General features: G+C 36.0%; 1 protein-coding gene across 4 annotated transcripts in view; it reads right to left on the bottom strand.

Annotated features, from left to right (window-relative positions):
• The window catches only part of Uvrag (UV-resistance associated gene), a 247,078-nt gene that overhangs the window by 167,947 nt on the left and 65,581 nt on the right, over positions 1–13,550 (bottom strand). For all 4 annotated transcript variants that reach the window (XM_090413519.1, XM_090413518.1, XM_090413517.1 and 1 more), the window contains one exon: positions 7,724–7,829. In XM_090413519.1, coding sequence (XP_090269645.1) covers positions 7,724–7,792 — 69 coding nt within the window. In that variant the 5' untranslated portion in view covers positions 7,793–7,829. The remainder of the gene's footprint in view (positions 1–7,723; positions 7,830–13,550) is intronic.

The raw sequence follows: 13,550 nt of genomic DNA, 5'->3' as shown, positions 1-13,550 counted from the left end.
CAGGTATGCAGAAACGCAGTCTCCTCTTGTAGTGTCTCGGAATCCAGCATCACGGGTCCGTTGGTCGTCCAAAGAGAAGTAGGGAAATGCCTAAGGAGAAGTCGAACTGTAATATGCATCAAGTCCCGAGAATTCTTTACGATGTGACGCCGCTAAAGGAAAAAAGCCCGCACGAATGTTAAGGCCCAGAACGAAAAGGCAGTATCGGTGAGATATGCTCCAATCCCCGAAACTCTTCCAAGATGCGATGGAGCTAAAGAAAAGGAAGCCCCCACAAATGTTGAGGCCCAAGACAGAGAAGCAATCAGTTTCAGTGTAGTGTGCTCCAGGCCCCAAAAACTCTTCAAGATGCAACGCTGCTAAAGAAAAAAAGAAGCCTGCACGAATGTTGAGGCCCAAGACGGAAATGTCAGTGGAACCAGATAAGAGATGAAAGAGCCAGTTCAGATATATTTGTCAAGAGAAGAACTGTGAGTACAACCTTTATGTGTATGTTTAACATTTCAGAAGATTGACTGATATTTGGTGACTTCTGCATTAATTTAACCAAGGTTAAATTAATGCAGAAGTCATATTTTCCATACAAATAGTTGGAAAGTTTTCTTTCTTGGTTACAATGTATATTATACTTCACAATAAATTACATTCTTATTTTAATCCTATACCCAAGCATATGCATATGTGTGAAGTTAACTTCAACTAGTCTACTTGTATAGAGAGGCTGCGGAGTCCAGAAAAGAGACCGATTCACAAACTCTCTCATCCAGAATATTTAACAATAAACAATAATACACCTTATTTCTACTTAGATATAGAAAATATGACTTCTACATTAATTTAACCTTAGTATCTTCTTGGGTCTGGCTCCCACTGACGAAACCTCTTATAGAGATTAAAATTGGTCTGGGTGACTTTCCCATATTGCTTTTGCATTATGAGATACTAATGCAATTGATGTGAAGTCACAGGTAACAATAAAAACTAGTGATTCATCAATAATTTTAATTATATTGGCAGTAGTATAAGCTACACTGAAGAAAGAAACAGATCCAAAACAAAAGTAATAAATTCACCAAAATTATAAACATCATATATTTGCTTTAAAGATATCAAATGTTGTTAATCTTGTAGTACAAAGATTCAGTTATTCTCATCAGAAAATAACAAAATCTTTGTACTAAAAAACTCAGTTACTGAAACAAACTCAGTGTCCAGAACTGAAGAAAGGCACTGTCAACATATGACATATCAATGGAAAAGAAGTCAAACTTGAAGAAGAAGAGTAGCAAGGTACCATGTGGACTTGGTGTTACTGATAACAATGAAGACCAAAACAGGTTAGACTCTGTTAATTAATAAATATTATTAACACCAGACCTCCATGGAGTCAAAAGACTCATCGTGGGAGTCAAACACTGTTACACACAAAGTCCATCAAACCATGCTTTAAACTCATTCAATGTATCTGCATTCACCACAAGATCAAGCAACACATTACACTCAACCATTTTCCATGCAAAGAACCTGCATCTTATGCTCCTGCTCACACTCTCCTTATACAGCTTCCAAGTATGTCTCCTTGTTCTACTTCAAAGCTGGGTTATGGCTGTAGTCTATAGTTCTGTAAGGCAGAATAACATGCAATAGTTGGATCCCATACTTCTTCAGGGTCACTTAGACAGAAACAGTTGTCTCTTAATTATGCTCAAAAGATAAAGTTTCTTCCAGATCATCCTACATGGACTAGTCACTTTTCTCTGCATTGGAAAGAACAATATCACACATGTTAGACTGTCATATGTCCTTTTGGTATGCATGTTAGAGACTATGCAAGCTGTTGGCAAGAATGTTGAAAACAATGCCTATACCAAACATAACAGCATCCCTCCATTGCAGGTTTGTGCTCCATCCCACAACCTCTTACTTTGTCAGCTACAAAAGTCTCGTACTGCATCTATCTACCTTCAATTGTTTAATGCACACAGAGTAGCCCACTGATTTCTTGCTCATCTATACTAATGGTTCAAGAAATGACACCTGTGTTGGCTATGCTGCTGTGTTTCTTGACCTTAGCATCTCCAACCAGATCCCACCTGATTGCAGTAATTATACAGCAGAGTTGCATGCCATTTAGCTTGCACCTGTGCATATAAAAGAAAACCACTACCAAAAAGTGTGTAATTTATACAGACTCATTGAGCTCTTTACAGGTTATCTCCTCTCCTATGTCCACATCCAGTGTTGTGTGAGGAGTCACATCTGTTGTACAAAATGAAAACCCTTCAATTTGATGTTCAGTTGTGCTGGATTCCCCAGCCACACCAGAATTAAAGGAAATGAGACTGCTGCAGCAGAAGCAGTTAGTAGATCAGCTCATACTTTTTAACAGTACCATACACAGACTACAGACAGTTTATAAGATCAAAATTAATTGCTCAATTAGTTTGGCATTCATTATGGCAGAATGCATACTATCCTATGCATACTGATGCATCCTAGGTTAGATGAATTGAGGGGATATGATGATGATTCTAGTCAATGTAGAAAGAGAAGAGAGGAAATTGTTCTTGCTAGGCTCTGCATAAGTCATAGTCATCTTACACATTCTTATTTACTGATAGCTCATTACTGACCCATGTCTTACTATTTGTGCAAATATTATGAAAAAATGAAAAAGTTCAAATACAAGAACTAAACTTTAGAGTCCGAGTGGAAAACTGACTGATTCAGCTAGGGAGGAAAGTGGTGAAGTTGTCTGCAAGGATAGAAAAATCATAATTCCATGGGGGATCAAAAGAATAAAGCATAGTGAACGCAAGTCAACAGGTGATTTAAAAGAATACAGAGAAAAATGTAGGCACTAAGCTATTGTAAAAGTAGGTAAACAAAAGCCATGGGAAGATTTTGGTAAGAATATAAAGATAAATATCAGAAAACAGCGATATGTTCTGGAGGTTATTGAAAAACGATTGGAAATGGAGGAAAGAGTACAATAAGAGAAATTGGAAATGATAAAAGTGACATGAAAACAAAGTAAAAAAATCTCAATATTTGAGATAGTAAAAAGGCTGAAATGTAAAAATGCAGCTGGAGTAGTGATATTCAACCGGAAATGCTCAAATATGTGGATGTAAAAGTTTTAGTTTCTGCACCTGCATAATCTATACATCATAGCTGGAAAATCAAATTCCAGATGATTCAAGTGGCGGTCTTAGTATCCATTTATAAGAAAGGTAATAAAAACAGTCATCCGAGAATTATAAAGACATACCCTTCCTGGGTGATCCAAGTAAGATTTAAGCAAACATACTTAAGAAGCTAAGAAACACTTGAACAAGCTAGATTTAGGCCAAATAGAGATTATCAGGATCAGATTTTCACTTTAAGACAATAGATGAGAAATCATGGGAATATAACAAGGATCTATGTTTAAGTTTTGTAGATCTGGAAAAAGTATATTACAAACTACCAACACTGTAGTTATGTAGGATAAATAGAATGTTATTCAAATACATAGTAATACAAAGTAATACATCTTCTTCTTCTTCTTCGTCGTCTATGATCTCTTATGCTTTTAAGCGTCGAGATTTTGCCAAAGAGATTTCCATGTCGTCCTGTCCAAGGTTTGTTGTTTTGCTTCTTTCCAATTAATTCCCTTCTTTTCTAATTTTTCTTTAATTTCCTTTTGCCAGCCTTTCCTGGGTCTGCCTATGTTTCTTTTTCCTATTTTCTGGCTTTTGTATACAGTTTTTGCTATTCTTCCTTCTTCCATTCGATTGAGATGTCCAAACCATCTCATTTGGGCTTGTGTTATGGATTGATTCAGAGGTGCAACTTGAAGGCTGTCTCTTATGGTTTGATTTCTTATTCGGTCTAGTCTTGTTTTTTGTGCCACTTTCCTGAGATATTTCATTTCAATTGTTTGTAGTTTATTTATGTTTCCTGTTGTTAAACACCAAGACTCACAACTGTATGTTAATGTTGGTAGAAACACTGAACGGTACACTGCCATTTTGGTATTTTGGGTGACTTCTTTCTTATCTAGGAGTAGGCCTTTCATTGCATAGAATAGCTTTGTTCCCCCTCTTATCCTGTTGTTAATTTCTGTGTCTAGTCTACCATCTTCTTGTATATATGATCCCAAGTATTTAAAGGAGTGGACTTGTTCCAGTTGGTGATTCTCTATTTTTATTGTGTGTTTTTGTTGATTTCTAGATATGATCATTGTTTTAGTTTTATTTATAGTCATATTCCTTTTCTTTGTTTCTTCATGCCAAATGTTGATATTGTACTGCAGATCTTCAGCTGTATTTGCTAGAATCACTACATCATCTGCAAAAGCCATATGTGAAATCCTAGTTTCTTTCAGTTTCCTGTATCCTAAGTGGAACTTTTTTGTTTTTGTTTGGCATGCCTTTAAAATTTCATCCATTACTACGATGAAGAGAAGAGGGCTGAGGATACAGCCTTGCCTCACTCCTACATTTGTTTCAAATTCTTTTGATCTATTATTACAGGTTCTTACATAATTTCTATTACTTTTGTAGAGGCTTTGTATGGCTGCTATTAAGTTATCTTGTATCTTGTTTTTCTTTAATGTTTGCCACATTAAGTGTCTGGGAACTCGGTCAAAGGCCTTTTCAAAATCTATAAAACACGAATGTAGTTCTTTTCCATATTCCAATGTTTTCTCTGATATTTGTCTAAGACTGAAGATAAGATCCTGTGTGCTTCTATTTTTTCGAAAGCCATATTGCATTTCATCCAGCGTGTCCTCTATTTGATTCCTAAACCTCGCTTCTAAAATGCAGGTATATAATTTTCCTGGAACGCTTAAAAGCGAAATTCCTCTATGGTTTTCACATTTGCGGTTGTCTCCTTTCTTAAATATGGGGATTATTATAGCTACTTCCCAGTCTTTGGGAATAATTTTCTTTTTCCATACAACACTGAATAGGTGTAAAAGAAATTTTATGGCTTTCGTTCCTAAATTCTTTACCATTTCTGGTGTTATTTGGTCATGGCCTGCTGATTTGCCCAGTTTTATTTTATTTTATTTATTGCTGCCAAAGTAATACATTTAAGTTGTAATGTCAGAAATTAGAACTGAAAGTACAGGAAGGTAATACAGGAAGATGGTAAAAATCAGGTATGAGATAAGGGTGCACTATCTCCACTTTTAATCATCATCTATATGGATCATTACAAAAGAAAGTGGCATTCAACCTGATATTAGAATTGGGAATATCAAACTTAGCTCTTTGTTTTATGTAGATGATGATGATGAACTACTAAACACATCCAAGGCAAGCCTCCAGGATTCTTTAACGAAATTGAACAAAAGCTGTAATAAATTTGGCATGAAAATTAGCAGTAAAAAGACCAAAATTATGAAATAGACAGGAACGTCGAAAACTTCAGCTGCATTTTCAATGGAAAACCTAGAAAAAAAGTGAAATATTTCAGTTATTTAGGCACAGTTTTTAGTGAAGATGCAAATTAATATGGAAATAGACAATAAATAAAGTTGGTATGATGGGAATCCATCTAATAAATTTATCGAATAGGAGAGGGAGATCTGTTAAAAACTAGGCATACAAGACAGTGTTTGAACCAAGAAGGAAGTTCGCACTGTTAGCATTCAAGAATGTGTGCAGAGTTAATCTAAGGTGGTATAGTCATTTAAACAGAATAGGATAAGAAAGGTTAGCAAAACAGGTGCCAACATGGCAGGGAAAAGACCAAAATCGAGATGGACTGATGAATTGCCATAGAAGACAGAAATATAAGATATGACAACACTGGAGTGCTGACTAGTGATAAATTTGAAGGAAAATTGTTGACAAGACATTAGTAATAATGTGAATTTACTATTCGTATAGGGTTCTCCCCATTCCTCGACCGTCACTTATTACTGGTTGAGCCCACCTAATGAGGGATTAAGTATGTATTTTATGACCGAAGATTCATGTATGTGTCCATGGGCTGGTTTGCCTGTTCTGAGGGATGAAAAATCTGAGTTTCCAGGTGAAAAAATCCTCTACCCAAAGGAGACTCGCTTAACTCACCTTTTAGTCAAAAGAGACAACATAAAAGTTCCTCGCATCATGGAAGGTTGGTAATCAAACCCAGGTCTTTCCAACCAAAGGGCTTCGTCTATACCGACTGAGCTATGGAGACTCAATTTAATCATGAAATACTGTCACAGTATCTTTTATGTCCCTTGAGAGCACATCAAGAAGTTGACAAGTCATGTTTTAGCTAAATTTGTTATATTACATGAACAATGGAAAAAAAAAAAATAGACCAATCAAGATTAGCAGAAATTAAATTTTTTAGAACAGCTGGTTACATTTAACTAGATTTAAAAAATATAAAAAATTACGAGCACTACAACCACCAACATACAATTATAGAAATAAATGGATTCAACATATGAATAGAATGTCACTGAACAGACTACCAAATAGAATACTAAACTACACCATCTGATCAAAAGTCAACAGTTGGTGACATGATTGTGTAGTGGAAACGTGAAGGCACAATCACAACAAAACGACAGTTGGGTAGGCTGCGTTTAATGACAGATAGGGAACGTTGAGCATTGAAGAAGGTGGTTTGTGAAAATCGCCAGACATCGAGTGAAACAATCACCTGGGAGTTCCACAGTGCTACTAACTGTCCAGCCAGTACCATGCATGACTAAGTGTCGAGAGTTAAGAGGAATGGGATTCCATGGTCAAGCAGCTGTCCATAAACCAAACATTTCTCCAGTGAATGCTAAGCACCGCCTGCAATGGTGTAAAGACCGATGCCACTGGACAGTAGACAACTGGAAATGTGTGATTTGGAGTGATGAATCACACTTTATCATGTAGCAGTCCGACGGGAGGGTCTGAATGTGGTGAATGCCTGGAGAACGATTCCTGCAAGCATGTGTAGTGCCAACAGTGAAATTTGGAGGAAGTGGCGTTACAGCGTGGGTGGTTTTCATGGAATGGATTTGGCCCTCTCGTAACACTACACAGAAAGCTAAATGTGGAAGAATACAAGGACATTTTGACCAGTTGTGTGCTGTCCATGGTAGAAGGTCAATTTGGTGATGACTATTGTCTGTATCAGCATAACAATGCTACCTGCCATAAAGCAAAGTCTGTGAGAAAATGGTTTTCGGACAATAACATTCCAGAAATGGACTGGCTGGCCCAGAGTCCTAATCTGAATCCCATAGAACACCGACTTTGCTCCAAACCCCCAACGATCCACATCATGAACTGCTCTGGGCTACAGCTCTACAGGAAGAATGGGATGCCATTCCTCCAGAGATGTTCCGACACCTGGTAGAAAGTCTCCCAGGCAGAGTTGGAGCTGTCATAGAAGCAAAGGATGGACCCACCCTGTATTAATGTGCACTACTGGATAGTATGTCACAAGGAAAGTCTGACTGCAGTTTCGAGTAGGTGTCTAGATACTTTTGATCAGATAGTATATAAACAAAAATAGAGGATGATCCTTAAAGAGATTATGTTTGAGGCAAGAATGGGTTAATTGTTCTTCCTTCACAGTATTAAGCCAAAGTTAACTAAATCTAAGAAGATATTTTTAAAATATTTATTTTCTTAAATTCCAATTATTCTCTAGTTTCTTTCACTCTCTCTCTCTCTAACATTTGAACCAAAACAAAAATTACTGTAGCACAAAACTTTACAAAAAATTATCTTACCTGTTGAGTAACCAAAGCAACATGATGTCTGCACATTCTTGTATCAAGATGAAATTCTGATGCTGCCATTTTCTAATGAAGGATGCAGAAAATCCACATATATATTCTGTGGATGAAATAAAATGTTTAAACTTTCTATTAAACATTATGTCTGTACACAATCTTTATCCATTTCAGCAAAAAAAAAGTAACCTTAATAATAATAAAGAATGAAAACCCATGAATTCCTCCCCTCCCCCCCATTTTGATTTCTTTGGCTCAAATTTCCCTATTAATCCATATTATATTCACCTGCTGTGTCTACCATTCCTCAAATTCAGATAATATTTGAAGAGATCAGAGTGGTTATCTTTAAAACTTGATTTTCTGCAGTCAAAGTATCCCAACAGTGAAATCATCTTCCTTAAGAACATCAATGTTTACAGCTCAGATTGACTTCCCTTCTTCAGTTCTTGACTTCAAGTTCCCCTTCCAAATACAGTGTGAATGTCAGTTGTCTCATTAACTCATAAGACAACCTGATCCAAGATATATGCACTATACAACAACCTACACCAATCAATCTTACCCTGGTATCCTTTGGAATTACAAGAATGCAAGATGGTACGACCTCCACAACTTCTACTTCTCCTTCCCAAAGTTCAAATAACATTTCAGTTCTAAACTTCTGCTCTGACTGAATAACAGAAATAACTGGAATCAAGGCCTTCACTTCTCATTCCACTCAGTACCCAAGCCTTAGTTATCCAACAAGTGTTCCAAGGCAGTTCATGGGGAAAAAAAAAAAAATAGCACATCACAAATAACTTGGGACCAAAACTTCAGCATCAAATTCCCCCTACACTACAGCTTGCAACAACAGCAAAAAAACATTAAAAAATCTAAATCTGAATTTGTAAAGGACAAAATGCCTCAAACTTGCCTCCTGTTCTAATGCAATCAAGCCTTTTGGTCCCTAACCAAAGCCATCAGGCGTGTAACTTTTGCACACGTACACTTCCAGTGCCCTCACATCCAGATGTTACTAATATAACATCACCCAAAGACAAAGATGACCTTCTGACATTATTATTCTCTTCCAATTCCTGCATTCATGACCATGGTACCACTCAATCTATCAAGAACTACTCACTCCATGCCATATCTAGTTTTCTTCCAGAAAGAAATCTAAAGAACACTGAATAATCTGGACACAAACAAGGCCTATGGTACTGATGGCATACCACTTATTTTGCTAAAAACCTGTGCTCTGGAATCAACACCTATATTGCCTCTTCAAATTTTTTTTTCCTACTCAACTGGCATTTACCCTACAGTCATGAAAACAAACCTACATTTGGCCCATTTCAAAACAAGAGACAAAAGTCAGGTAACAAACTATCATCCAAATGCTTTCACACTTCTATTCTCTCAAACACCATGGAAAAAGTCAACAACCAACTTCTATACCACCTGGAGGCCAACCAGCTAATTAGTGACTAACAATATGGATTCTGCTGCTATCGATTCACAGCTGATCATAGCCTCTGCCAATAAACAAGCAAACAGCTTTCTGAGCCGAGCTCTAATATGCTGTACAATATTAATTATCAATAACTGCCCACATGCACAGCACTGATGTGTTCTATGTGTCACAGTTGCAGTATGTGATAGGTTTTGCAAATTTTCTGTAAAATATAAGCTATAAGACACTGAAATATTCAACTAAGAAAACTTCTCTGAAAGCAGAAATGGCAAGTAAAAATCATAAAATATGAAATTTAAATATTGTCATGCATTATTAACTGTATGCAGCCATCAATAAACTATAAACAAAGTATTAATTGTGCCACTGCTCACACATAAGACAATTATACATCATTATGCAATATGCAATTATTAAATGACACTTTCGTAGTCCAAGGACTCACTGTGCAATTCTGCAGAATCAGATAACTGCACTACAACTTCTGCTTTTTCACGTCCCGTTCTTCCAACTGTGCTAATAGAGGTGTCAAAATTTACTGAAAATTTACAGCCTTTTCAGGCCAAAAGCTAGCCAAACCTAACAACACAGGATAAAAAAAAACATATGCAGTTGATACAGCAGCCATTAGTCTAGTTGATCACTTATTTTGACCAATGATTGATTAGAGTTGTAATATGTAGAAGCGGCTTCCACTGCTACATATCCTACCATTTCAAGAGCATTTTCTATTGCACCATTAAATAATTTTTGCAGAAATCTATAGTAATAAATGTGAACTTAAATGGCAAATTTTCATTTATCATGAGACTAGACTTGTGATCCCTGCCTAAGGTGACTCGAGAAAAAAAAAAGTAACGTGCTTGGCCTCTGAAACCAGATTTCCCAAATTCTGACCACTGACCTGCCATAGGACTTGAGCATTACAGGTTTGTAAACTTTTTGCAGGCCAGTAGAATGTAGTTGAACTTGAACTTTAAAAATTAACAATATTAATGAAGCATAGCGTTTTGTACAAAAATTATAAGGATCCTCCAGTTTTCTCAAATAATGAACATCAGTGAAAATTTGCATGGCACAGAAAAAAACTTTTAACAAAGTCACCAATCATCCAGTGATCCCAGTACAATCAGAAAATCCAAAATCAAGTGTAGCCAACATCATTAAAAATGGAAACATGATGAAAAGATCTAAAAAGACACTCAACATAAACTGAAAGAAAGGAAAGGAGTGCTGAAAAGGACTGTGCATTTCTCATGATTTACATCTATGGATTTTCTCAATCAGGAGTTAAGAGTATTGAGCTACAGGGGTTTCTGCTAGAGCATTATGTACTAACGTCCACAAATAGATTTTCATGGATGAATAGATGCATACAAGCCAAACATTAATACCTCCAGCGAGGTAAGGATAAGATAATCCAGAAACCCACATCAAAACTAATAAGCAGGATAATAAGGTGGTCTTGCAGCACGCAATGAAAATTATCTATCACCTAAAGGCATTCGCAAACATTCATGTTACATCTGTTTCAAGCTCAGAGCTTAGTTTGGAAAACAGAAATGCTATAACTGGTTATGGTGGTGGTAACTGAAAAACAATACAGTTAAGTACAACAAAATGACATCTGCAAGAGCTACAGTGACATAGCTTGAAGAAGCAGAAGTGCCAAGTAAATTAACCTGACATGAAATCATATTCTTGTTTTAATTCTTTACCCAAGAATGAGCAAACAAAAGTTTGTCGATGAAGCATTTTCATGACTTGTACACAAAGAGATTGACCACATAAAATTGTCTCAGCACCTCATAGCAGACACCTTTCAGACATTTTTCTGCCATGCATTATAGGAAGGGTCATTACTCAGAGTAACTGAAATCAGCATTTAAAGACAATGGATTTACCAAAATGGGTAATTAGACCACCAAAAACTGAGTTTCTAAAGTCAAAGAGGTAAAGGTTAGTTTTAGAATTTGAAAAATACAAGAGATAAAAAAAATTATGCTGTGTGTGTGTGAGAGAGAGAGAGAGGATTCTATAATCAGAATATTAGATTATTATGGATTAATGAAACAGCATAATTAATTACAATGATTAATGCACAAATACTAATCCTGTGGTGGAAAGAATCATCATCAAATTCCTGATATGTATCCTCAAGAGGGATGTATACAGGATATTGTAATAATACTATATAGTTTTATATTACTACTAACTTCCTATTCACAATTTTCCTTCAAGTCTGTTATCTGTCAAGAACTCCAATATTGTTAGATCTTATATTTTGGTCTTCTAAGGCACATCAAAACATGTGCACCATGCCATCTTAGATTAGCTCTGCTCACACACATTCCTAATTCTGATCTGAACCCAAACTTATTCTTTTCAAGTTGCACTTCCACAGTTTTTCTTAACTTCAAATATGCTTTTATAAATCTTCCCTGGAGTACTCAGTAATTCTCATTGTTTTATTTCCATTTTATAATAAGTGTTATAAGAGCTCTAGTCTGATCATCTGGAATTCAACTTTTTGACCATGCTTTCTGAATTATGCAGTATAGCTACTGAAAAATTTAAATACTTCTGCGTATGAGCAAATTAACTTCGTAGTTATCTGATCCATGGAGGGCACCATGTAAGAATATTAGGTGTTAGTTACAATTTAAAATGTTTCTAGAATTACTTAGTTTAGTGCCTATCACAGTTATCATTGTGCTCTGATGATGCCGGGAAGAAAACCAGCAAAATATTAGTGAGTTTAATAAATGTATTTTTTTCCTCTTGGTGTTGTTTATATCATTAAGCCTTATTCTGAATAATGAACAACACCCAGTGGTGTAGCTAGATCTTTTGCTGCCAAGGGTGGGCCTTGAATTTGCCGTCCCTCTCAATACACACCAAAAATACTACAAAAAGTCAAAACAACATATAGAGAAATAAATTAAAACACTATGTTTATTTTTAAAGTAAAACTTTAATTTCAACATTCTAATATGTTATTTTTCTTGCTTTTCTGTTAGCAAAATCATCAGTGACATTGTCGAAGTCTATTTCATAGTAATGTACGTAATTCTTAATCAATTTTATTTAGAAAAACTTCTTTCACAACTAGCAACACTTTCAACAATTGTGAGGAAAATTCGCTGTAGTATTACAATAGTTGGAACTGAGTTCTCGAGACTGTATTTTAGAATTAACTGCAAAAGTTCAAAAATGTTCAAAGTGCCGCCAGGGGCAGGCTGCCCCCCTCTAGCTATGTCTCTGAAAACACCCAAGCCTTTCTTGATGCAAGCCCTTTTTAAAGTCATCTTTCCATAGTCATCCCTTCTTTTACTTACCACATAGCACCATAACTCTTTGGGATTTCTTTTGGTCTCATCAGCTAGCTTTCTTTCAGTCTGTGCTTTGTACTGCTCATGTGCATGCTGATCGCCTTTATCTTTATATTTCTGCCACAACTTTTTCTTTGTCTGCAACTCTTGCTTGATGCTATTCACCATCTAACTCCTAACTGATTTATCCTTCTCTGACTGAATACACATTCTGATACTGCTTTCTTCAAATACCTCTTGACCACTTCCCACCAACATTTCTCCCCCTCCAAGTTCTTATATACCATGGGACTGTGATTTCTCAGTTTTCATCAGCTTTGTAACTTCACGTGTATCCCTTCCTAACAGAAAATTCTGCATGTCTGGCAACCTTCCAGGTCAAGGATACATGATCACTTTCTCCAAGCAGAGGAAACGTAGCTAGATTGGTTACTCTTAAGTTTTCTGGTGCTATGATCGGATCCAGCACTCTTGAACTTCAGTCCCCTCTAATTACCTGAATAATATAAGCACGTAAACACAAGAAAGATATTTAATTAACCAAATATCTCGGTCTGGAAATAGCAGACCATCTTCAGTGGCATTACAAGAACAGTTTTTAAAAAAAATACAAGGTGGAATACTGACAATAGATCATTTAAAAATAGAACAAGCCACGTGATGTTATATCACTAAGTATTAAAGAGAATATTTTAAGCAGACATGATTGAAATAAAGATATTAATTAATAATATTAAATAACACAAAATTAATATGAATTAATGAGTTATCCTGATTACATTTTCCCAGATTTTTGATATAGATATACAGTCATTCCGATTCAGGTTAGGATGATGGAGCAAGGCCTCTATGCTTTCTTTGAATAAACGTTCAAATTTATAATGGGATCTATGTAAGAGGCGAGTTTTTGACCAAAGGATGTTGTGGTTAGTTTCAATCCCGTGCTGAGCCAATCCAGATTTTTCAGGTTTGTTGTGATGAATGGAGGATTGATATTCTTGGATTCATTTTTCAAGAGAACGTCCAGTTT

The sequence above is a fragment of the Typopeltis vanoorti genome, chromosome 24, assembly GCF_054136105.1.
Source record: "Typopeltis vanoorti isolate ZY-2024b chromosome 24, IOZ_Tvanoo_1.0, whole genome shotgun sequence".
Taxonomy (NCBI): domain Eukaryota; kingdom Metazoa; phylum Arthropoda; class Arachnida; order Uropygi; family Thelyphonidae; genus Typopeltis; species Typopeltis vanoorti.
This window is presented reverse-complemented; position numbering and strand designations above follow the sequence as displayed.